The 27,075-nt window shown below is 41.4% G+C and overlaps 1 protein-coding gene across 4 annotated transcripts; it reads left to right on the forward strand.

The window, feature by feature from the left end:
* Nucleotides 1-36: 36 nt before the first annotated feature.
* Nusap1 (nucleolar and spindle associated protein 1) lies at nucleotides 37-26,909 on the forward strand. Of its 4 annotated transcripts, none has more exons than XM_034495216.2 (11): nucleotides 37-286; nucleotides 4,990-5,058; nucleotides 8,620-8,766; nucleotides 10,784-10,940; nucleotides 13,750-13,848; nucleotides 14,346-14,455; nucleotides 17,595-17,713; nucleotides 18,587-18,744; nucleotides 20,364-20,480; nucleotides 24,474-24,582; nucleotides 26,264-26,909. In XM_034495216.2, exons 1-11 carry the CDS (start codon nucleotides 194-196, stop codon nucleotides 26,358-26,360), a joined length of 1,275 nt encoding a protein of 424 aa, XP_034351107.1. In that variant the 5' UTR covers nucleotides 37-193; the 3' UTR covers nucleotides 26,361-26,909. The 4 variants fall into 4 exon arrangements, with proteins under 4 accessions (XP_034351107.1, XP_034351108.1, XP_034351110.1 ...); XM_034495217.2 differs by having other exon boundaries at nucleotides 85-286; nucleotides 17,598-17,713; nucleotides 26,264-26,526; XM_034495219.2 differs by lacking the exon at nucleotides 13,750-13,848 and having other exon boundaries at nucleotides 85-286; nucleotides 17,598-17,713.
* The last annotated feature ends 166 nt before the right edge of the window (nucleotides 26,910-27,075 follow it).

The raw sequence follows: 27,075 nt of genomic DNA on the forward strand, positions 1-27,075 counted from the left end.
TAGCCAGTCACGCTACTGGCCCGCATTGGAAACCCCACCCTCGAGGCAGTTCAACCAATGGACGTACAGCATTTGTGGTTTAAACTGAGTATAAAAGTCAGCTTGTCAACGTCTCCGGTGGCGCCAGTTTTGAATCGTGCTGTTTTGAGTTGTGTGGCTGTTTTTCTGGGTATCACCGTGCTTGCAGAACGCGATGACCATCCCCTCTGCAGAGGAGCTGGACTCCTTCAAGTACAGCGACTTACAAAACTTAGCCAAAAGGCTGGGCCTCCGGGCTAATCTGAGGGTACGGTGCTGGCTGGTGGGCGGGGTAGAAGAGACCAGTGGCTGGGGGTGGGGAGGCGGGTGGGGGAACAGGGCGCGAAGTGACTGAGAGGGAACCCCTGAGAGACACTAGTTTTTGGGCGAGTAGGTAGGTTTTGTTCGCAGTGACTGGAATTTGTTAAACGAAAGAAAAGCCTTGGCTGTTACTTTATTTGGAGGCTTTTCCCAGGAACTCATAAAGGCCTCTCTTAATGAGAATGCTAATGATACTTCCTGGTACCAGATGAAAAACAAAGGCCCATAGGACGTAATCAATGTAATTTCTATGTCAGTTATTAGGCAGTTGAAGAAAAACTACTTCAAACTACTACTTCTGAAAAACTCTCAAACTACTACTAACTGTTTAGTAAACTGTGACAGTCCCTTCACTCTCATGAGCCTTTAATGGGGTGCCTGTCTGCCGAGATCTAGTATGATTGTCTATACACTATTGTGATGGTGGTCTTTTTCAAAACTGATGAGGTCTTTGAATCCTGAGTTTGCAAGGTGCTCAGAGAAAATGTGGGGATTTATTGTGAGGTTGGGCTTGCTATATTGGAGCTGAGATTTCCCACATGTATATGCCAGATATTTGCATTAGATGTCTAATCAGCTGTCACAAATGTTTTTAAGTGCTTTAAACAGAATAATGAGGCCAGATACACCTTTTATCTGGCTGAATGGCAGTAAAGAATACTTGGAAATGTTTCTGAGTTTAGTGAATAAAGCTTAGTCCTTCATGTTATTGCTATCTAGATGGATGATTTCTCTTCTTTCTCCTCCTCCTCCTCTTCCCCCCCTCTCCCTCTCCCCATCTCCCTCTTCCTCCTTCTCCTCCTCCTTTTTATGAAACAAAGTCTCATTATATTGCCCCAGCTATCCTGGAAAACAGTATATAGTTTAGAGTAGCCTGAAACTTATGCTGGGACTATATATAGGCTTATACCTCCACCTCTGTCCTGACTACACCTTTTGTCCTGACTACACCTTTTGTTTATCAGACTATACCTGTTGCCTCTGATCTCATTTGCAACTCAGCTGATCACCATCTTAACTGAGCACCCTATCCTACCTCAATTACTTGGTTTGGGTTTTGCTTCATAGCCCTTGATGTGTTCTTTACTTCTAGTTTACTTGGTTTATAAACTCTTTCCCATTAGTCCACTGAGAGCTTCCAACAGAAGGCTTGTGTGCTTTGTTCACCAGTCTGCTAGCTCCTGGAACAGTGCCCTGCCCAATGTAAGAACAGTTATTCAGTCGATGAATGAATGCTAAGGAATTACACTTGTGATTCAACTTGAGCTTCATCCCATTTTATTTGACCTGCTAAATGTCTTCATTTGTTTCTACCTCAGAAACTTCACTTCTCTTTGTTGCATCCTCAGTGAGAGAGTATGTTAAGAAACCATATCCTAGTCAGGCAGTGAGATGGCTCATTGGATAAAGGTGTTTGATACACAAGCCTGATATTTTGACCCCACATAGTGGAAGAAGAGAATTAACTGTACAAAATTGTCCTCTGAACTCCACACATGTGCACTGTGGCACATGCGCACACACACACACTCACACAGTCACACACACACTCACATATAAATAAATAAGAATTTGCATCTATCTGAGCATGATGGCACAGTCCTTTAATCCCAGCATGAGGGAGAGAAGGCAGAGACAGGTGAATCTCTGTGATTTTGAAGCCAATCTGGTCTACATAGTGAGTTCCAGAATCACCAGGGTCACAACGGTAAGATATTGTTTTGAAACAAACAAACAAAAGAAAGAAAGGAAGAAAGAAAGAAAGAGAAAGAAAGAAAAGAAATTGTTTATGATTTTGGTAGGCCTGACCTATAATCCCAGCACTAGGGAGGCAGAGATAGGAGGATCATGAATTGAAGGCAAACATGTCAAACAAACAAAACTGGGCATATGGTTCAGGTTGTCAACCCTTAACTAAGCCCTAGATTAGGTAGATCTCTGAGTTTGAAGCCAGCCTGGTCCACATAGTAAGTTATAGATAGGCCAGTCAACGTTACATAGTGAAACACTGTCTTAATAAAAAAGACCTGGATTACATATTTGAGAGGAAACTTTAGGTTCATTGTAGTGTTTACTGCTATTTATTAGCAGCTGTTTTCATGCAGAGGTGTCTAGTACAGTTGAAGCATGTGGCTTGGGCCCACACCCAACAAACTCCTGTACTCAAAGTACAGAGCAAATTTCATGCTTTGCCATTCGATAAACTATGTGAGAAGGAAAGAGCCAAGCTCAGAGGCTGGGCCTATTTGAAGTGTGTGGAATCATATACATACAAGAAACTGGACTGAGCAATAGTAGGCTTTTACTCTCCCTTGGTTATGCAGATATAGGCCAGATTAGGCCAGATTAAAAGTAGACAAAGACAGGTGCATTAGGAGGCAGATCTCAGGTGTGTTCACTGATCTCACAGAGGAGTCAGCTAGGAGCTGGGATTGTGTCCATGCATGGTCAAAAACTGAGCCCCTGTGTGGGCACTGGGGTGGTTGCCAGAGACTAGGAGTGTGCCATGTTAGCCTGAAGTCTTCTCTGCAGATGAGCCTGTGAGAAGTAGGACAGGTGGCTTTTCCAGCTTGTGCAGGGGCAAGCAGGCTGTAGTTATAGACTTAGAGTTGCACGTGTTTAACATTTTTTTAAGGCCATGAATTTGAAAAAGAGCAAGGCCAGGTACATGGGTACATGGAGAGAAGTTGGAGGAAGAAGATGGGCTGGGAGATGGGGTGGGGAGGACATTATGTAAATATATTTTAATTAAAACATTTTTAAAACCAGGTAGTTGTGGCACATGCCTTTAATCCCAGCACTCAGGAGGCAGAGGCAAGTGGCTCTCTGTGAGTTTGAGCTGTGAGTTTGAGGCCAACTGGGTCTACAGAGTGAGTTCAGGATATCCAGTGCTGTTATACAGAGAAACTGTCTCAAAAAAAAAAAAAAAAAAAATGTTGTTAAGCCACTGGTGGCTTAATTCCAGAATTAGTATGTATATTAATCTCTTTAATCTCAGCACTCTGGAGGCAGAGGTAGGCAAAGGCAGAGCTAGTTCCAAACTATCAGGGTTACACAAAAACCTATCTTGAAAAGCTCCCCTCACCCCCCCCCAAAAAAGTTTAAAGTTATTATATTAGGTTGGAGAGATGGCTCAGTGGTTAAGAGCACTCTCTACTCTTCCAGAGGTTCTGAGTTCAATTCCCAGCAACCACATGGTGGGTCACAACCATCTGTAGTGGGATGGATACCCTCTTCTGGTGTGTCTGAAGATAATGACAGTGTACTCACATAAAATAAATCTTTAAAAAGAAGTTACTGTATTAGTTTACAGTTAATTTTATTATTTCATTTTGTGACAGGGTCTCACTATGTAGCTCTAGCTATCTAGAACTCAATCTGTAGATCAGATGAGCCTCAAATTCACAGAGATTAGCTTACTGTTATCCTGAGTGCTGGGATTAAAGTCATGCATCATCCCAGCTAAAAATTTTTTGTATTTATTTTTCAATGTATATAAAAGTACTTTGTCTATGTGTATGCCTGTAGAGCAAAAGAAGGCATCAGATTGTGAGCTGCCATGTGGTTGCTAGGAAATGAACTCAGGTCTTCTAGAAGAGCAGCTAGTGTTCTTCTCCTGAGCTATTTCTCCAAGCCCCTAAATTTAAAAACAAATAAATAAACTTACTATTTTTTTTTAAAGAGTCTTGGCCCTCAACTGCGTACCTGTGTGTAACAGGAGGAAAAAAAAGAATCTAACTTGATTTTTGATTGTTTTACAATAGGATATCATTATGACCTGGAAATCTAAGGGGATTGCTAAGCCTGATTACATTTGCTCTTTTAAAAAGGAAAGCCAGTCAGAATAGTATTTCTCTTCCTGGAAAGAACAAGGGAAGTGTTCCCAGAATAGAAATTGAGGCCAGGAGTTCTCTCTTTCCCAAGGACATATAAGACCCTCACTGCATGCTACCACTTGCCCACAAGAGAAACTGGGCCCAAAACATTTCCCTAGTCAACTAGATATTCCTGCTGATTGACTTCCTGAGAAGGTTTGCACCAGTCTTTACATTTCAGGCCACAGTTCTGCTTTCCTAAGCATCCAGTTGGCCCTGATGCCAACTCTCCACAGACTGCTCTCTGCTGCAAGGATAAAGTTTATACTCTAGAAGCCTTATGAGGCAGGTCCAGCTAGGAAAGTTGTGCTTTTGGCTACTTTCCCAACTTTTTTTTCCTCAGCCTCCTCTCCATTAGTTGTGTTTTAGCTATGCTGAACTTAGCTCTTCATCATTTGTCCTATTTTCTTTCCCTTGCTTTTTCTCCATCTTGTTCTGTATGATTGAACCTCTTCTCCATTTTCAAGATCGCAGTAGCCCCAGCCAGGGCATCTGTCTTAAAGCTGGGGCATCCCATCACCTGCTGACATCTGTCCTATGGAGCCCACCACAGTCAGAGCTCTCTCACATACCTACCTCACTGTATTGCACTGTGTGTCTTTTTCTTTACTGACTTTGCCACTGGGGTATGAAATCCATTTCTACGCAAGCTACTATTCTAGTCTGCCAGCCTGACCAGAGTGCATTCAATAAGAAGAAGAAAGGAGGTGTTTGGCGTAGCTTCCTTACTTATTTGACTTTGACTGTAATGATGAGCTAGCTGTTCTTTCTACAGGCAGACAAGTTGTTAAGAGCCTTGAAAGCACACCTGAATCCAGAAACAAGGAAAGAAAATAAAATTCAGGTGAGTAATGAATGTTCTTTATCACTTCTTAGCTAGTCAAACAGTAGTGTTTGGTTAGTAAACAATTAATACCTATTACTGATAACTTAAGGTATAGGAGATGGGGTAGAGCCTCATGCTTAAAAACCCAACACTGGGAGGGGGAGCCTGACCCTGACCCTATCTGAAAAAGACAAAAAGATATGAAGGTTCTTATTATATGATGTTATTATCATTAGTAATATGACCAGGGAGTGAATTGTCTCATCATTTGCTATCAATGATGAAAATGCCATGTCACCTAATGAATAAGATGGATGTCTTTAAACAAATGCAGAGGTACCTAAGTGTCATGATACATGACACTTACATGACAGCATTCCAGTGACTGAGCAGCAAGTTCTTGAGTTCAGTAGCAGCCTAAACTAATGCAAGAGCCTGTCTTAAAAAGGAAGTAAAAAGCCAAAAACAAGGAAAGCAAAAGGTAAACTTAGGTTGTGAGACAGAAGAGGCAGCAGGAGAGGAGTTGGATAGAAACTAGACTTAAAAATCACAAATGTCCAGGTTAAGTAACAGATCTGATTTCATTTTCCTTTTGTGGTTGTTTTTAGGTTGATTTTATTACATGGGACTAGATCGCTGAAAAAGCAACAAGTGCCCTTAACCACTGAACCATCTCTCCAGCCCCATGTTGTTTCTTTATAAACTCTGTGTGTGTGTGTGTGTGTGTGTGTGTGTGTAAGAGAGACAGACAGGAAAGAGAGAATGTGCTTGTAAATGCCTTTGGAAGCCAGAAACTAGAGTTACAGGAAGTTGTGAGTTGCCTACCATGGGTACTGGGAACTAAACTTCAGTCCTCTGCAAGAGTAACAAGTGCTCTTAACTCTGAGCCATGTCTCTAGCTCCATCTTTGAAAATATCGCTTTCATTTTAAGACAAGGTCTCTTGTAGCCCAAAATGTACTCAAACTTGCTATGTAGTAGATAGAGGTACGCCCAGTTTTGAAATTTTTGCTATTCTTCTTATCCATCTGCTGATCTCCCCCACTGGTGTATGTGTGTGACTCTACTGGCTTGGAACTCTGTGTAGCCTAACGTGGTCTGAAACAGATCTACCTGCCTCTGCCTTCTAGTGCTGGGATTTAAGGGTCTAGTCACCACACCTGGGCCATTTGCTTTCTAATTAATATCCCCTGATGCCTCAAGACCTTCTATCCAGAACTTATTTTGGGCTAGTTCATTGGTCTACAGGTCAGGATGCTCCCCCGACTCCTCTTGTCTCTTTGTCCTTTAGTTCCCTTTGTATTCTCCATCAGTTCTTTAAGGTTTTCATGAACCTTGCATCATTTGAGATTATTGTACTTCTGCAATATTTCACCTCTGTCTAAAGTTGATTTATTTTTATATTATTAGTATGAGTGTTTTGCCTGCATATCCATCTGTATCATGTGTATGCCTAGAAGTCAAAAGAGGGCATCAGATTCTCTGTAACTAGAGTCACAGTTATGAGCTGCCATGTAGATGCTAGAAATTGACCCCAGTCACCTGTCTCTCCAGGCCTATTTATTTATTTATTTATTTATTTATTGACAAGGTCTTTCTGTGTAGCCCAGACTGGCCTCAAATTTGAGACCACGGCTGCCATTGGGCATTCAGGGAACCTAGGGCATAATGCACTCCTTCCACCTAAGGATCTAGTATATCCAGCCATATGAAAAGCTCCGTCCTGGGAGTTGAATCAATGGCTCAGTGGTTAGTACTGGCTGCTCTTCTAGGAGGACCTGGTTCAACTCCCAGGACTGAGACAGCAGCTACAACTGCCTGTCACTCCAGTTCCAGAGGATCCCATACCCTCACATAGACATACATATATGCAAGGGAAAAAAAAAAATCCACTTAAAAAAAAAAAAGTGGGCAGTGGTGGCATACACCTTTAATCTCAGCACTCAGAGGCAGGCGGATTGATATAGCCTGCTCTACAGAGTGAGTTCCAGGACAGCTACAACTACTCACTGAAACCCTGTCTTTAAAAACCAAATAAATAAATAAATAAATAAATAAATAAATTTTTAAAAAAGACACACACACACCCTCCCCCCACCATTCAAGCTCCTAATGAACAAATAACCCAGACAGCAAACATTTGTGGAAAAGCTGCAGCCAGGACACCACACTAAGATAAGTAGGAGAAACATCTCTGAAGAAAACAAAGAAAAACACACTTTACAATAATTTATTGAGTAAACCCTCCATAGAATCAAGATAGGTGGACAAAGCAGATGATTCAGTTAAGACTATACAGAACAGCATGCCAACTCTGATATAGGAAACAGAAAGAGCGGGGTGTAGGTAGTACCAGCAACTCATCCCAGCACTAGGGAAACTGAAGTATATTTGAGTTTAAGACAGTTAGGCTGCCTATCAAGACACTGCCTCCAAAAACAACAGAAGACACAAATTGAGAAGCAGGGCACTGTGGCCTTAGCTAAGGGTAGAGCACTGGCTTAGCATTCATGTTCCATTTCTCAGCACTAGGGGGGGAAAGGCTAAGCAGGATAAGGAGTAGAGGAGGAAATAAAGATGCTCGTACCTACAGTTTACAAGCCTGTAACAGAACAACATCTGAAAGTGAATTTAAGGCTCTAAAGGTGGTACACTGACTAAAGTGGTTAGAGAAGAGTTCAGATGAGCCCCGATTTAGCACACAAGCCCTGAGAGTCTGAATGGGCATGCCAGGATTTCCTAGAGACAAACAGGACCCTACAGAACTCCACTTTAGCAGTGAGTTACAGCAGCAAAGGTAAGAGAACCAATGGTTTTCACAGTTGCTTTTGGGCATAACACTTGCCCCATCTCCAAGGTCAAACTCTGGGCCTTGGACATGATCAGTGAGTATTTTGCCATTGAAATACACACTTTCCACAGCTTGTGTTTAATATTTTAAGTCATACTCATATATTTAAGTTTCTTTAAAAAACAAAAACAACCCAACCTTATGTGATGGGACTATATCTGTAACTCAGGAGGCTGAGACAGGGGGATTAAAAGTCAAAGTCTGCCTGGGTAACTGAGACTCTCAACATACAAAATAGAAAAAAAAAAAAGACTCTCAACATACAAAAAAAAAAAAAAAAAAAAAGACTCTCAACATACAAAATAGAAAAAGGGGCTGGATGACGTTCACCCCAAGCACTTACGAGCATGTGGGCGCACCTACATTTGATCCTTAGTACTGAAAACAATGGCAATCCATCCAGATCCTTTATGGTCTAGGAGAAAAACCAAGTTTATTTTCCTTTCTACCACAAATATAAGAATCATAGCTAATATCATTAGGTATTCAATAATGAAAAGAACCTTCTCCACTAGTCTGATATGTAAGCCATAACTTAACACATAGCGGGTCTGTTTGGATGTTCTCCTTTCTGACCATCCTGTATTCATATTGTAACTTTTTACTTAGGTTTATGAAAATGCAAGTGCTAGTTCATTATCTGTGACGAGTTCCTTTGGCTTAGGAGGCAATCGTCAGTGTGCATGCATTCATGCAGGATCTGACACATACTGTCTCCTCTTTTCCCAGGATGAAAATCAGTCTTCTGCATTCTCCTGTGATGAGACTGAGATACAAGTTAGCAGTGAGGAGCAAGCTGAGATGGAATCAGGTGGTCAAGTCACCAAAACAAGGAGGAAGAAGCACAAGACCATCCATGGAATTCCTACCTCCCAGGTGAGTGGAACTGAAAACTGAGAGAAGCCACCAGAACTACCACAGTCTACCATAATTGGCACTCTTTTAGTGAGCTTCCATTTACCTTCCCTCGTGCTGCCAGATGGCTAAAAACATACTGTGTGCTGCAGGCTCCTCAAAAGTAGAAACCTGTGTCCATTGTGCGCCCCACTGTATGCCTGACCCTAGCACTAGGGAAGAAATTACTAGTATTAAGTATGAATTAGATACTCATGTAAGGGGCTGGAGAAAGATGAGGGATGGCTCTGGGGTTAAGAATGTTTGCTGCAGTCAGGCAGTGGTGGGGAAGCCTTTAATCCCAGCACTTGGGAGGCAGAGGCAGGTGGCTTTGAGTTTGAAGCCAGCCTGGTTTACAGAGTGAGTTCCAGGACAGCCAGGGCTACACAGAGAAACCCTGTCTTGAAAAACAAAAACAAACAAGCAATAAGTAGGGACTTTCTCATTTGCTTTGATTACACTGATTTTACTCTTGTATCTTATTCAAATGAAACTTCTTTTTCCAGGCATAAAGGTATACAGCTATGATGTGGGGGAAGCAGAGGCACAAGGATATGAGCTTAAAGATGATGCTACATAGTGAGACAGCAGCAGAAATCAAATATAATTTTTACCACATAATATCTGTCTTCTCTCCCTTTTCCTGCTTTTCTCCCTTTCCATCTCCCTTTCTCTCTCCCTTCCCCTTCAAGAGAGGGTCTCATTATATAGCTCTGGCTAGGCTGGTACTCAATATGTAGATAGCTTGAAGTCATGTGCCACCATGCCGGATCTCTTATTATTGGTGGTAGTTTTTTTGGATGAGAGTCTAACTCTAAAACCCCAGCTGGTCTTAAACTCATGGTAATTTTCCTGCTTCAGCCCAAGTGCTGGGATTATAGGTATGAGCCAACATGCCTGTCCTAATTTCTTATTTTTGCTTTGTATTTTTTTTACTTTTTCTTAATTACCTTTTTTGTTTTGTTTTGTTTTGTTTTGTTTTTTGTGTGTGGGGCAGAGTTTCACTATATAGCTAGACCTGGCTGGGCTGTTCTGGAACTCACTTTGTAAAAGCAGTAGAACAGGCTGGCCTTGAACTAACTCACAGAAATCCACCTGTTTCTGCCTCCCTATTCCTTGTGTGGCTGAGATTAAATATGTATGCCACTATGCTCAGCCTTAATTTTTTTTAATTTAATTTTTCATTTTATTTTACATGTATGAGTATTTGGCCTACATGTATGTCATGTACCATGTGCCCTGGGAGGGTAGAGAGGGCATTTGATTCCCTGGAATTGGAATTATAGCTGGTGACCCACCATGTGGTGCTGGTACTCAAACCCAAGTCTTCTGCATAACCACTATGCCATCTCTCTAGCCCTTTAATTACATATGGTTTGTTGGGAAGGGATGTGGTAGAGGCTGGGGGGTACAGGCCATGGCTTGCATGTGGAAACCAGAAGTCAACTTGATGAACTTGGTTTTTTCCTTCCACCATGTGGATCCCCAGGAATCAATAGGTTCAGTTCAGATTTGATCTTGGATTTATTTGGGATATTTCCTGTTCAGAGACCTTTTACTATTGCCAGGTCACTGTGTGTAGTGTTTAGTTACATGACGCCAGGCATCAAGAAGCTGTGTTTATTATCCATAAGGGAACAAATCTTTCCATTCTTTCTAGTGATCTCTAGTACCCGCTTTTGAAATTATAATTTGGAACACTGGGTCAAACAGGTGCTCAGAAGTCTTGTTCCCATGTTGTTCCTCTGACTGACTCCCCCCCTTTTTTTTGTTTGTTTGGTTGGTTTTTTTTTTTTTTTTTTTTTTCCCGAGACAGGGTTTCTCTGTGTAGCCCTGGCTGTCTCACTCTGTAGACCAGGCTGGCCTCGAACTCAGAAATACGCCTGCCTCTGCCTCCCAAGTGCTGGGATTAAAGGCGTGCGCCACCACCACCTAGCCCTTTTTTTCATACTCTCTTTTAAGAAGGTAGTAGTTTTTTTCCTTTCAAAATTTGTTGCAGGATCATTTGGAGATGAAAGGAAGTGACAGTAATAACTTCCAAAATCAAGAAAATCAGGAAAATCAAGACTACATCGGTACTACAGAAGTTCCTTCTGTGACAGAGCAGAGGCCAGAAGATGGGAAGGCAGCTTCCTCAGGAGAAGGAGAAATAAATGGTATGTGTTAATATTGTCAAACTAAAATTGCTAGGGGGACCATGTGTATTAGTTTCCTAGGACTCCAAACCAGGCAGTTTAAAATACAGAAATTGAGCCATGCATGACTGCATGCCTTCAATCCCAACCTTTGGGAGGCAGAGAAGGTGAATGTCTGTGAGCTCGAGGCCAGTGGTCTACATAGTGGGTTCTAGGACAGCAAAGGCAATAGCATAGAGAGAAGACCCTGCTTAAACAACAACAACAAAATAACAAAACAAAATAAGAAAACAAAAACAAGCTCCTCCCACCCCAAAAAAGAAAAGACATTGATGTTATGTATGTTTGGAGCTGCAATGCTCTTAAGTCAAAGTGTTAATAAACCATGTTTTTCCAAGACACTGGAACAACCTTCTTTGCTTCTTGTTGCTTATAGTGGCTTTGCATGTCTGTTTTTCCTTGGCCTGGTGCCAGACCCTGGTCTCTGCCTCTATTATCACATGACATTTACCTTGTTCATTTGGCCTGTGATAGATTCTCAAACTATAACCCAGGCAGGCCTCAAATTTCCAGCAGTCTCCCTACAGTATCAGCCTTAAGAGTTCTGGGGTTGGATGTCTGACCTCTTCTAAGGACACTGGTCCTATTGGAATACTATCTACCCAAACAAGCTCTGTTTGACTAAGTATCTTGAGACCCTGTTTCTAAGAAAGTTGACATCACAGATGCTAGAGTTGGGAACTAACTGAGTCTTGGTAGGACCACAGCTCACCGTAGCCACACTTGGAACTTTCACATGTTTTACAATTAAAGCAAACCTAGAAATAAATGCAGAAGACCACTGAGTTTTATTTAACATTTGTTATTTGATACTGGGCTCAAACCCAGGAGCTTGAGCTGCCAGGCAAGTGCTCAGTGACTGAGCTACATTCTGAGCCATGACTTTTATCCAGATCAGAATAAGAGGTTTTTGGAGAGTTTGGGAATGTCATTCTCTTGGTGACAAGAGAGCCCATTTTATTCTTATTAGCCTTTCTGCAGAACTTGACTGATATGAACACTTGCCTGCTTCTTCAACTAGGCTGCTTATAGGGAGGGGTGACACTCACTTTCACATAGTGAATACCTGTCTTTTTCAGTCTTCCACATTCCTTCCCTTAATTCTAACATTTGGGAGACTGAGAAGCTGGATCTGCAGAGTTCAAGGCTACTCTGATCTACAGAATAAGTTCCAGAATAACCTGGTCTACATAGCAAGAGACTGTCTGAAAAAACAAAATAAAAAAGCCACATTTTCCTGAAACTTTCTCAACTAATAATTTATTTTTTGTTTTGTTTTTAATTATTTAATAGATTTTTTTTTACATTTATGTGTATGAATATTTTGCTTGCAAGCATATATGTTTTCCAGGTACATACTTGTTGTCTGTGGAGTTGAAGAGGGCATCAGATCCCCTACAACTGGAGTTATAGATGGTTGTGAGCCACCATATGGGTGCTGGGAGCATGACCCCAAGTCCTCCAATAGCAACAAGTGCTTAGCTGCTGAGCCATCTCTTCAGCCTTTTCAGTTAAGTTTTAGAAGATCAGAAAATTGAGTTGGCCCTTCCCAACAGCACTTTGTGCTTTCTGTTTTATTCCTTAGGAAGCCTGCCACTTGCCATGGGACATCTCTGCCTGGCTCTGACACTTGCTGAAAGATAGACAATTTAGGATTTAGGGAGGTGATGGCCTATTGCAGGGACCAACAGAATGTGGTGCAGAATGTCACTCAGACTTCGACTCTTAACTTTTTTTTTTTTTTTTTTTTTTTTGGTTTTTCGAGACAGGGTTTCTCTGTATAGCCCTGGCTGTCCTAAAACTCACTCTGTAGACCAGGCTGGCCTCAAACTCAGAAATCCGCCTGCCTCTGCCTCCCAAGTGCTGGGATTAAAGGTGTGTGCCACCATGGCCTGGCGACTTTTCTACAACAATTTTCTTAGTTTTCCTTCCTTCCCTCTCTTCCCTTCCCTCTCTGCCCCTGCTACTCCCCCTCACACGCACACACATACAGACTTTTTCCCTAAACTTTGAGAGAAGTTGTAGATATGTGCCTCATATGTACTTTCTTGATTGAGGGATGTATTATTTTATTGTTTTGATTTCTTTTTAAAAAAAAACATGACTTCTTCTAACCTACATTGGCCTGGAACTCATTATGTAGCCAAGGATGGTCTTGAACATTCCCTGCCCCAAGTGCTGGAATTATAGACATAGGCTGGCTTCAGTGTATGCTTCTTAAATAAGAGCTTTCTTACACAATGGACAAAGAACATAAATCCAGAATCCATCTTTCATCTAACATTAAGAAACTGTGATTTCTCTGTCTGGTGTAGTGGTCAACACTTGAATCCCATCATTCAGGAGGCAGAGAAAGACAGATCTGTATGTTTTCAAGGCCAGCCTGGTCTTTATAGTCAGTTTCAGAACTAAGGTTACATAAAGACACCCTGTCTCAAAGAAGCAGCTCACTTGACATGTTCTGGTTAAATAATACTTGCAGTTACTAGAAAGGCTATTTAAACACACTTTATTTCTGTGATACCAATAAATAACAGGTAACAAGAAGCAGCAGATAAAATAATTTACCCTTTTTCATTTCTTTGTCTAGTTTTGGTAGTGCTAAAGATGGAAGCCAGGACCTTGTACTTGCTGGGCAAGTACTCAAATACTGAGCTGCATCTGCAGCCCAGACAGGTGTTTCTTACAAGTTTTTTTTATATGTTTGGTTATTCAAGTTGACATTTTAATAGAAAAATGTTTTTTACTTATTTTATATTTGCCTATTTAGACAGTAAAGATTCAAAGAGGCCTTTAAAAAAAAGATCTCTATGCACGGATGGGTTTTCTAAACTTGGGAACAATAAAAGGACTTCAGCCACGACACCAAGTAAGTTTGAACACAAACCAAACCAGCAGCCGCCCTCCTTTAGACTCTTGATGAATAGGCAGTGGTTCGCAGCAGCTAAACTCGCAGATGTGGGGACCAGAGCTCATGTTCCACCATTCCAGGTTCCTAGCTTTAGGACTGTGCATACCTGATCCTCAGATTTCTCAGTGGGATAATGGCTGTACTTCAGGCTTCAGTGGGTTGGCATATAACTTGAGAATACTTTTTCCACTACTTAGTACCTAGCACATCAAAAAGCACACAGAAAGGCTTCAATAAATATCTGGTGAAATAATATCTGAAATACTAGGTACATGCTGTACTCAGCACTTGGGAACCAGAGTCTGGTTACATGGTTTGGACAAGCCTGTCTTTGTCTTATAGTGTGACATTCTGTCTCAGTACATCAAGAAGACAAGAACAATTTTCTCATCTGCCTCATGTTGCTTGACTCATAGATTTTATCTTATTACTTTTCATGATTTGGAATGTTCTAGACTTTAAGAAGCTTCATGAGGCTCGTTTTAAGAAAATGGAATCCATTGATGAATATATTGTGAGAAAAAAGAAACACTTTAAAGAACACAATTCACTTAATGAACTAAAGGTATGCAGATGAAATGCATGGTTTTTATTGTTTATTCATTTTGTTTTGTGTGTTTGAGTGTTTTACATGTAGATATCTGTACCATGTACCTGCCTGGTGCCCATGGAGATGAGAAATGGGTGAGTCCACTGGAATAGGAATTACAGGTGGTTGTGAGCTGCCATATGCGTCCTGGGAATCGAACCCAGGTCCTCCGAAAGAATATTTAGTGCTCTTAACCACTGAGCTGTCTCTCTCACTTCATCTTGTCAATTTGGTTTTTTTTTTTTTTTTTTTTTTTTTTTAGAGACAGGTTTTCTCTGTCCAGTCCTGGCTGTCCTGAAACTCATTCTGTATACTAGGCTGGCCTCAAACTCACAGAGATTAACCCATCTCTGCCTTCTAAGTGCTGAGATTAAAGGCTTGAGCCACCACCTGGCATTTTTTTTTTTTTTTTTTTTTTGTTTTTGTTTTTGTTTTTTTAATTCTTTAATCCTTTTTACAGTCCAGTATTCATCCCCCTCCTGGTCTTCCCCTGACCACCTGGCATTTTTTGTTTTTTGTTTTCTTTTTCCAAGACAAGGTCTCATTATGTGGCTCTGACTGTCCTGGACCTCAGAGATCATCCTGCCTCTGCAGAATACTTGAACTAAAGACATTTGCCACTACTCCCGTGGATAACCGCCGAGCTTGTTAGTTCTCAAGATTCCTTTTCTCAGACTGCACTGCTTGCCTTGTCTGCTATTCTTTTGTTCTGTAGTCCAGGCTGTCCTTGAATCGTCAGTGACTCTCAGCACTGGTATTTAGGCATGAGCTGCCACACCTACCAAAGTTTCCGTTTTTAAATAATTTAACAATATGGAGAATATAGCTATCATCAGATGACTATATAGGTAAATGGTCTTATTTGGGTTTTGACACATCTGCCTTAAAATTGCTTTTTCCTGCCCTCAGAATTTTTAAAACCCTCTAAAAACTGTATCCTGCCATGTTGTGGCACTTCGCTTTAACCCAGTACTTAGAGAGCAGAGGCAGGCACATGAGTTGGAGGCTAGCATGAACTACATGGGGAGTTTCAGGTTAGCCAGTGCTATAGAGTGAGCCGGATAGGGCCCAAGAATCACTAGAGACACCAGACTCAGATAGTATGCAAAAGCAAAGAGCACTTATTCAGAGGAATTTCCTGCATGCAGGGCTCTCTCCATTTGGGAATAGAGACCTCTGGTGGACTCACAGACCACAGTCAGTTTATTGTCACGTTAGGGAAATTCCAGGGAGGGGTATGTGTCCTCTTACCTTGATTGGTTAGCTCTATCTCTAGAGTCTGACTGATTCTACAATTGGTTAGGCTCTGGAGACTTTCCAGGGGGCTGCTTACTCATTCTAGCTACCTATTTTTACTTTATTTTTATTATGTATAATAAAAAATATATAATATATTATATATTTATTATTATATATTAGACAGATGGATGGATAGATAGATAGATAGATAGATAGATATCTAACACTGTAGCTGTTTCCAGATACCAGAAGAGGGTATCAGATCCCATTACAGATGGTTGTGAGCCACCATGTGGTTGCTGGGAATTGAACTCAGGACCTCTGGAAGAACAGTCAGTGCTCTTAACCGCTGAGCTACCTCTCCAGCCCTATTGTTTTGTTTTTTTTTAAGACAGGGTTTCTTTGTGTAGCCCTGGCTGTCCTGGAACTAGTTCTGTAGACCAGGCTGGCATCAACCTGCTGGGATTAAAGGTATGTGCCACCACATCCTGGCACAAAAAATTTTTAATTAAAAAATAAATGAAAATAAAATATTTGTATATACATACATATAGAGGTAGATGGATAGATAACCTCATCCACACGGCATGTGTTCGGTGTGCCACATTCGTTTTACCTTACTTGCTATGAGAAGGAATTAATTCCTGGCTCTAGCTTTTTTCTCCAGTTGAGGGAATTAGAATGGCTATCTTAAAGGCTTACTAAACAGCTCCCTCAGAGGTCTGCAGGCCAGGCTTTATTGCTCTCAAGGAGGAAAGGTAATGGAGCTGACTCTTAGCTGAGTTATAAAAGTTATGAATTGATAACATCTTATGAATTCAGGGTCACTGCTCCCTGGAGTTGAAGGCACCTGATAGGGCTGAGACACAGTCACGTGAGGACTCCTACTGTTTTTCTTGCTGTTTTTAAAAACAGATGTAAGCCAATTACAGCACTATACATTTTTTTAAAGTATTAATTTCAAAGAGGAAATTAGGTGATGAAACCAGGTGGTGGTGGTGGTGTAAGCCTTTAATCCCAGCACCCAGGAGGCAGAGGCAAGCAGATCTCTGTGAGTTCTGCCAGCATGGTCTATAGAGTGAGGGTAGCCCGGGCCATACAGAGAAACCCTGTCTCTAAAACTAAAACTAAACTAAACTAAAGTAAAATGAAATAAAATAATGAATTAGAAAAATGAAAGGGGACCAAGTAGAGTTGGGATGATGGCCAAGTAGGTCAGAGTAAATGATCTTGTGACTGCAGAGATGGCTCACTGGTTAAGAGCATCTTAAGGCTGCTCTTCCAGAGGACCCGGGTTCAATTCCTAACACCTATATGGAAGCTCACAATGGTTTGTAACTCTACTTCCAGGGGATCCGACACTGTCTTCTGCCCTCCCTGGGCACCAAGCATGCCCATGGTGCATGACGTACCTGCAGGCAAAATACCTATACACATCAAATAAAGAAATCTAAAAATTAAAGAAAAAAAAAAAAGACCATTTGCTTTGCTGTTCTTCCTTTTCTTATCTTTTTTCATTTTTAATTGTTGTTGGTGTTTATCTTGAGAACAGCGTTGTATGTAGTCTAAAGCTAGCCTTGAGATGTCTCTTGGGAAGGCTGGCCTTGACTCCTGGCTGCCTTCACTCCGCTTTCCAAGTGGTGGAATTACAGGGATCTACCCTCCACCTGGCTTAGAACAAGCTATTTCCTTAAAGTCATACTGTATGTGTGCTTGTTGGTCAGAGGACAGATTGTAAGGGTTGGCTCTCTCCTCTCCTGTGTGGCTGTGGGGAAAGAACACAGGTCTCCAGGCTCTGCCTTTACCCACTGAGCTAGAGCTAGCCTGTGGCCTGAGACCAAGATTTTAAAATGGTGCTTTTTCTTCTTTTCAAAAGCAGCTTGACAAAAAAGGGACAGTGACCCCAGTTCCACCAAGAGGAAGACTCTCTGTGCCCTGTACCCCTGCCAGGCGGCAGTGTTCACAAGGCCACTCAGCAACTAAAATGAATGTCAGGTAGGAAGGCTTTCTCTGAAAGGGTTACATGGTGTGTATACATCTGTGCACATCAGGTACGTCCAGGGTCATGGGTGTTAGACCAGGGCTCTACCGCTGAGCTATATATACACTTAGTGAATATCCTCTGTGTGTGTGTGTGTATCTGTGTCTATATGTAGGTTTGTTGGATAGAGGATGGCCTTCTGTTGTCATCACAATCCATCTACATTTTTTTTGGAGACAGAGTCTCCCACTGACCTGGAACTTACCAAGTAGGCTAGTCTAGCTGGCTCACCAGCCCAAGGAATTCACATGTCACCCCAGTCCTAAGGGGAAGTAATATTTATTTTAGTGATGCAACACCATGACCAAAAGCAATTTGAGGAGGAAAGGATTTATTTGGCTTACACTTCTATTTCCCTCTTCATCCTTGGAGGAAGTCATGATGGGAACTCAAACAGGGCAGAAACCTGGAGGCAGGAGATGATGCCATGGAGGAGATGGTGCTTACTGGCTTGCTCCTCATGGCTTGCTCAGTCTGCTTTCTTATAAACCCAGGATCACCAGCCTGGGGGGTGTCCCCACTCACAAGTGGCTGGGCCCTCCCCATCAGTCACTGATTAAAAAAATACCCTATAGCTGGATCTTATGGAAATACTGTCTCAACTGGGGTTCCCTTCTTTCAGATAAATCTAGCACATCACTAAAATACATGTCTGACATTTGGCATGAATAGAGAGTGCTCATTTATACCACTCCACCAAGTGAGATCCTTCTAGGCAGATGCTGCCACCAAACCACTGGTGATGGTCCAGTCATCTCATTTACAAGCTTGAGCTCAGTTCCTCTTGGTACAAGTGCTCACCTCTTTCCCTCCATTATTATGTTTAGGTTTTCAGCTGCTACTAAAGATAATGAACATAAGTGCTCACTGACCAAGACACCAGCCAGAAAGTCTCCACATGTGGCTGCACCGGGGAGTGCTTCAAAAGGCCAGGCTGTGTTCAGGACACCCAAGTTAAAGGCCACTGAGAGGAATTCTACTGCAGGTAAAAGAAAGTTCTTCTTTAAGTCTGTAACTTCCTAAAACTAAACATACCTCTTTCTCTAAAGTCTCTACATATGTATAAAGTCAAGTGCAAAAAAGGATAGGATATTTTCCTTTACCCTAGTGAAGGAAATGCCAGAAACATGAGCTAAAAACGCACACACCTGCTGCAGCGTCTGTTATATTGAGAAGGAGTTCGCCGGGCGGTGGTGGCGCACGCCTTTAATCCCAGCACTTGGGAGGCAAGTGACTCTCACTACCCTCACTCTGACACCTCCTGCTTTTGAGCCATTACCACAATAGATAACTTAAACTCTCTTTTGTAATTGGTTAACTAGGTGACTCTTGATTTTTTTTTTTAGCTCTTCCTTCACAAGTGTTAACATTAAACATGACTAAGTTAGCTTCCTCTATGAAGCAAAAGAAGTATAAATGTGGTAGATATTTGGTGCTCAACTATAGCAATAAGGCTTGATTAAATTATACCATCCTCATTTTAACTCTATGATATAAACATTTACATTACTAAATAGTAAATAGCTTTTACTAATAAATAGAACTACAAATCTTTTCGCCCATATATAATTGGTTATTTGAGACAGGTTTCACACTGTTCCAGTCTCTCCTGGAATTGACATGTGTAGCCCACACTGGTCTCTACCTCATAAGTCTTCCTGCCTCTGCCTCCTGAGTGCTAGGATTATAAATTATAAATGTGCTGGCTTAATTAATTTTTTAAAAAAGGTTTCTTTCTTTTTTTGTGGATTTTTTTTTTTACATGTATGAGTACTCTGCTGCATATACATCCTCACACCAGAAGAGGGCATCAGATCCCATTACAGATGGTTGTGACCCACTATGTGGTTGCTGGGAACTGAACTTAGGACTTCTGGAAGAACAGCCAGTGCTCTTAACCACTGAGGCATCTCACTAGTCCCCTGTGTGTCTGTGGTTTTTTGAGACAGGGTTTTGATGCATAACAGAGAGAGCCCCAGCTGTCCTGGATTCGATTTGTAGACCAGTCTGGACTGGAACTCAGAGAGATCCACTGGCCTCTGTGTCCTGAGTACTGTGATTAAAGGCATGTGCTACCATGCCCAAATGATATAATTATGTGTATTTATCTGTGAGTAAATATGAGCACATGAGTACAGGTACCTATAAGAGGCCAAAAGTTGTCAGCTCCTTTGGAGCTGGAGTTACCAGGAAGTTGTAAATCATGTGACATGGGTGCTGAGAACTAAACTCAGGTTCTCTGGAAGGACAGTGCAGGCTCCAAACCTCTCTAGCCTTTTCATTTTTTATTTGCTTTTTGAGACCGGATCTTGTGTAGCTGAGGCTGGTTTGAACTCCTAGTCTTCCTGCCTTCAATTTCTAGTGCTGCAGTTATTGTTGTGGCCTATGGTCCCCATGATGCCTATGTATGTGCTGGGGAAGTAGATCCATAGCCCTCCTAACCCAGGGTACTGGCATGCATCTGTTACACAGCACGCATGCAGGCAACGTGCTCATACATGTAAAACAAATGTAAGAAGTGCAATTTTAATCTCCATAGCTTTTTGTTTTAATAATTAAGTTCTTTGGTGTTTGGTTTATTTGGGCGCTTTTTTTTTTTCCCAGTTATTACCCCATTCAAGTTGATGACTGAAGCAACACAGACTCCAAGTTCTAGTAAGAAACCGGTATTTGATCTCAAAGCAAGCTTGTCTCGTCCCCTCAACTACAAGCCACACAAAGGTATGTGGGACAGTCTGGAAGGGCAGGGCTGCTGGAAGACTAAACAGTTCTGCACTAAAGCTGAGGTGTGTGCTGTATGTGTGCACGTGTACATGTATGTATACTGTTACAGTGTATATAGTGCACGTGTACATGTATGTATACTGTTACAGTGTATATAGTGCACGTGTACATGTATGTATACTGTTACCGTGTATATAGTGCACGTGTACATGTATGTATACTGTTACCGTGTATATAGTGCACGTGTACATGTATGTATACTGTTACCGTGTATATAGTGCACGTGTACATGTATGTATACTGTTACAGTGTATATAGTGCACGTGTACATGTATGTATACTGTTACAGTGTATATAGTGCACGTGTACATGTATGTATACTGTTACAGTGTATATAGTGCACGTGTACATGTATGTATACTGTTACCGTGTATATAGTGCACGTGTACATGTATGTATACTGTTACCGTGTATATAGTGCACGTGTACATGTATGTATACTGTTACCGTGTATATAGTGCACGTGTACATGTATGTATACTGTTACAGTGTATATAGTGCACGTGTACATGTATGTATACTGTTACAGTGTATATAGTGCACGTGTACATGTATGTATACTGTTACCGTGTATATAGTGCACGTGTACATGTATGTATACTGTTACAGTGTATATAGTGCACGTGTACATGTATGTATACTGTTACAGTGTATATAGTGCACGTGTACATGTATGTATACTGTTACAGTGTATATAGTGCACATGTACATGTATGTATACTGTTACAGTGTATATAGTGCACGTGTACATGTATGTATACTGTTACCGTGTATATAGTGCACGTGTACATGTATGTATACTGTTACAGTGTATATAGTGCACGTGTACATGTATGTATACTGTTACAGTGTATATAGTGCACGTGTACATGTATGTATACTGTTACAGTGTATATAGTGCACATGTACATGTATGTATACTGTTACAGTGTATATAGTGCACGTGTACATGTATGTATACTGTTACCGTGTATATAGTGCACGTGTACATGTATGTATACTGTTACAGTGTATATAGTGCACATGTACATGTATGTATACTGTTACAGTGTATATAGTAGCAAAGTGCTTCCTGGTAGGATGATGCTCTGAATTTTATATCTAAACACTATAAAACAAGAGAAAAAAACATTCTATGACTTGAAGTAAGTCCCACCATATAAATTTCTGCCCCTGCTTCCACATGAATCCCTGACTTAAAAGATTTCCATTAAGCAAAAAACAATTGATCTGCTTACAAATTTGTTAACCAAAAATATAAATTGTCAACAGATCAATGTCAACTTAGAGGTAGCCTGTGTGAACTTTTCATGTTTGGCTATTAAGAATAGAGTGTATAAATATCTGTGAGTTTCTGCTCCTTTCTTTGTTTTTGGTTTTTTGGTTTTTTTTTTCTTTTTTTTTTTTTTTTTTTTTTTTGCTTTTTTGAGACAGGGTTTCTCTGTGTAGCCCTGGCTGTCCTGGAACTCACTCTGTAGACCAGGCTGGCCTCGAACTCAGAAATCCTCCTGCCTCTGCCTCCCAAGTGCTGGGATTAAAGGCGTGCGCCACTACCACCCAGCTCCTTTCTTTGTTTTGAGGCAGGCTTCAAGCATTCTAGTTGTCCTCGGATTTACTTGAAGCCAAGAATGACTTTGAACTTCAGAGTGAGGGCTCTTTATTTTATTTGTTTATTCTTTTAGAACAGTTTAGTTCTGCTCTTAGCAGTCTTAGATATCACACTCACTTTATTTTGTGTATGGGTTTTTTTTTTTGTTTGATCTTAGTTGTGGTGGTTTGTATTAAGAGTCAGGGTTTATTGAGCCTCACATTTATCGATGAGTATAGTTCATTTTGGTGGCAGAGGCAATGTGCCAGGAACATGAGGCTGGCCCATCGTTGTATCACAGTAGTTATAGGTAGAGACAGTCTAGCATGACAGGGAGACACTCCAGCAGGAGCATGAGGCTAGCCCATTGTTGTATCACAGTAGTTATAGGTAGATACAGTCCAGCATGGCAGGAGACACTGCAGCAGGAGCATGAGGCTGGCCCATCACATTGCATTGGCTGAGAACAGTGAGTGTTTTTTGAGACTGCATCTCACTGTCTAGCCCAGGCTAGTCTGATACTCCCTCTTTATCCCAGTGTTCCCTTGAACTCTTTTCCTTCAGCTTCCCAAGATATGGAATTAGTAGTGTGAGCCGCCATGCCCAGCTATAAAATACACTATGGTAGCCATCATCTTTTACAGTAGATTTTTTACCTAATTCTAACCATCTCACTGAAAACATCTTGAGGATATTAAAGAAATGGCTCAGCACTTCTTAGCACTTAATACTCTTGCAGGGAACAAGCACCCACACCAGGTAGTTCAAAGTGGCCTACACCTCCGATTTTGGCTTCTGTGGGCACTTGCATGCATGTGGTACACATAAGACTCAGCAGTACATACAAATTAAAACAACAACAAACACCCTTAGAGCTGGAGAGATGGCTCAGTGGTTAAGCATTACTCTTCCAAAGAACCCAAGTTCTATTCCCAGCACCCAAATCTGGTAGCTCACAGCTATCTATAACTCCAGTTTGTCGGGATCTCACCCCTCTAGCCTTCAATAGCACCTATATAGATGGCTACACTCAGACAGACACACACATATACAAATGACTAGAACCTTCTTTAAGGCTGGGCAGTGGTAGCACATGCCTTTAATCCCAGCACTTGGGAGACAGAGGCAGGAGGACCTCTGTGAGGCCAGCCTGCTCTATAGATCAAGTTCTAGGGCAGCCAGGGCTATACAGAGAAATCCTGTCTCAAAAAACCAAAAGAAAAGGAAACTTTTAAAATATTAAAAATATTAAATGCTTCTTTTTTGATATTTAAAATAATACTTATCTAATTTTAAGATAAATTATTTAGTTATAATTGCTCTATTTGGACTGTTGTATAATTAGTTTAGAATTATCAAAATTTTTTATTAGAATTTTTAAAAAGTATGTGTACTGTCTGTTTGTGTGCATATAAGTATACTCGCTCAAGGAAGCCAGACATTGTCCAGTCTCCTGGACCTAAAGGGACAGGTGATATGAAGCCACCTGATACGGGGGCTGAGAATTGAACTTGGGTCTTATATGAGAGCAGTAAACACTCTTAGCATCTCTCTAATCCTGTATTGGGGATTTTTCCTGTGACTTCCTCAGAGTTAAAAAATAAAATCAAAAGATGACATGCACCAGCAAGCAGTAAGCAGCAGATTGAGCCACTAGGTACCAAGTCTGACTGCCTGAGTTTGCTATTCCTGGGACCCACATAGTGGAAGGAGAATCAGCTGCAGCCAGTCATTTGTTGACTTCACACATGCCATGGCACATGCACAAATAAATGTAAACAAAATGTTTGTACTAACAAACCATGTATGACAGATCAGTGACGGGCTGAGTGGTTGTTGTGGTGGCACAAACTTGACAGTCTGCATTCTGTTCCCAGAACCCTTAGTGGAGGAGGAAAGAATGAACTCTTCACACCTGCTATACTCACACTTATATAATACAGGAATAATACAGCATTCACACCTGCTATACTCACACTTATATAAACACAGGAATAATACAGGGTTTAAAAATTATTATTAAAACACATTTTTTAGAGGAAAATATGGTTTACATTTGAAATGTGAAATCAAGATTCACTGTAGAAAATACCTATCTAAATATCTATTGAGCAGTAAAAATGTTGATAGGCAGGTAGGCTAAAAGATGGAGACAATGGAGCTGTGATGAAAGAATGCTAACACCCTTAATCCCAGCACTTGGGAGGCAGAGGCAGGCGGATTTCTGAGTTCGAGGCCAGCCTGGTCTACAGAGTGAGTTCCAAGACAGCCAGGGCTACACAGAGAAACCCTGTCTTGGAAAAAAAAAGAAAAAAATGCTAATACCCCTTTTTCTAACCTAGGAAAGCTGAAACCTTGGGGGCAAGCTAAAGAGAACAATTCTCTGAACGAGTGTGTAAGCAGAGTTACCTTCCACAGGAAAACTTACAAACAACCTCATCTCCAGACCAGGTGAACACGTAACTACCTCACAGTACAGGTTTTCTAATTTCAAAAGAGAGTAGCAAAGCATGTGAGGGGTGGGACTGGAAGGCTGTGAGGAGCAGAGTGCTCCCCTCCACAGTGTGCTGTATGACTAAAGGCTTGAGACTCGCCTTCTACAGAGAACGGAGTTGATTTTGACTTAGAGTTCTGGAAGCCCCAGGTGCTGGTAGAGCCTTCTGCTGTGTCACAAGATGGAGCATAAGGTGGGCACCCTTGAGAGTGAGGGGGAGTGTGTGAAGATGAGGCAGTGGTAGACAGTGTGGTGCTGTCCTCCTAACAGCCTCCTCCTGGAATAGCTAATTCATTCCTGGGGCTTGGCATTAATCCCTTCCAAGGGTGATACCTACAACCTAATTTTATCCTCCTCTGGCCTCACCTCCTAAAGATTTAACCATCTCTCAATACTGTTAGCGTGGGGACCAGGCTTGCACAAACCTTACTGCAGCCATAGTCTATCAGTCACCTTTCGAGTCAATCACTTTGAGACCTTTCTTTCAAAGTGAGCTGGGGGCCTGGAATACAAGAGAGCTCTTTTGTGTGGGTTTTGTTTGTTTGTTTTTTTTGTTTTGTTTTTTGTTTTTTGGTTTTTGTTTTTTGTTTGGTTTTTTTTTGTTTTTTGTTTGTTTGTTTGTTTTTTTGAGACAGGGTTTCTCTGTATAACCCTGCCTGTCCTGGAACTTACTCTGTAGACCAGGCTGGCCTCAAACTCAGAAATCCTCCTGCCTCTGCCTCCCAAGTGCTGGGATTAAAGGCGTGCACCACCACTGCCCTGTTTGTTTTTGTTTTTTTGAGACAGGGTTTGTATCCCTGGATGTCTGAAACTCTGTAGAGTAGGCTGGCCTCCAGAGATCCTCTTGCTTCTATCTCCTGAGTGGTGGGATTTAATGTGTGCACCACTTCCCAGCCATGAGAGTCTATCTAAAAACACAAATCTTGTTAAGTATTTTCAGCTCTAGCAAAATAGATTGCAAAGTGGGTTTACACTGTACCCCAAATCCTGCTTACCCAGGCCTCCCTCAGTAAGTGAGAGCCTATTCTTTTGGGACCTGCCTTCCCAACAGCACATGTAAATGGCCGACAACCAGTGCTCACAGATGGCCAGGTATAAGTTCTTCACTCCAAAGCAAATCAGGCATTGTAAGGAGTGAAGCCCCACAGACCCAAGGCAAGCACAGACCTTAAAGGAGTCTAGGTGCCTGGCCTGAGACTCCCCTGATACAGGTTACCTATGATCTGCCTCCTGCCTGTATCCATTTCCACCAAGACCTTTCTCTGCCTACCTATGAGATCACGTGAGCCTGAACTTTTTTTTTTTCTTGTCTCCAGTCACTGGACACTAGTACTGTAGCCTGGCTATATATCTGACTTCTAAGAGTGAGACTTCTTATTCAAAACTATTTTTTTTTTAAGTACCAGGGCTGAATTCAGTCACACAGGTGTCCCCTGGTTTCTTGTTCCATGTGTGACTTTAGAATGCTTAGTTAACTAACTATAGCCTTTGCAGACAATGCTGACAAATTGGAACCCTTACGAGTCCAGTGCCCTGTAGATGCCATTTAACAAGATGTAAGGTCAGCAGTACATTGTTTACAGTGTCTGTCAGAACGTCGAGGTTGAGCCTAACATGGAACATGTCTGTCCCTCCTAGGGACGAACAACGGAAGAGGCATGAACAAGAACGAAAGCAGAGGAAAGAAAAGCTTTTGGAAGCTCGAAGAAACCTGGGTGCAACTAAAGCCCAGTGACTGTTCCCTTGCTCCTGTTTCCTTTTGTATGTTTATATTCTTTTCTTCAGTCAAATGCTCCTTTCTCTCATAACCTTTGGTCATAATTTGTGTAGTGTCTCTTCTGTGCTGTATCTGAGAATATATTATCACCTTAAATTTCATAACTAAAGTGGTTTTTACCTAATATCCTATATAACTCCAGTTTTTAAAAGGCCTGTCCTCATGATTATTAACAGGGTTTCATGTCAAGGTCCTGCTAGTTCCGGTGGAGAGGACCTGTATCCTTTCCTGCACAAGCGTTTCCCTTAGCAGTAAGCTGTAGCAGGGTCTTAGCATGAGAGAATAAGATAAAGTTCATAGGAAAAGGAAGACTGGCAGGCCACGTTTTTGTTCAGTAGCCTGGAAAATCTACTAGTCTTATTGAAATCTTATTTTATCAAGGTAAAAAGTTTTAGCTTATAAGAGACTTGTTCTGACATTTCATGTATTTGCCAACTGTCACTCATTATAATCCTAACTAGAAAACTTCTACTCTCTATACTTGTTAAATAAAAGCTACAAGGCAAAGGGTGTGCCTCAGTTGTATAACACTCATCTATCACCTGGTACCACCAAAAACAAAACTGAGATTTGCTGCAGTAAGAATTACCATCTTTGGCAGACTTAAATCTTGCAGGTAGTAAAGAGAGAGAGGGAAGGAAGCTGCTGAGCATAACCTTCTGATCTTTGCTCT

Source organism: Arvicanthis niloticus, chromosome 2 (assembly GCF_011762505.2).
Source record: "Arvicanthis niloticus isolate mArvNil1 chromosome 2, mArvNil1.pat.X, whole genome shotgun sequence".
Taxonomy (NCBI): Eukaryota; Metazoa; Chordata; class Mammalia; order Rodentia; family Muridae; genus Arvicanthis; species Arvicanthis niloticus.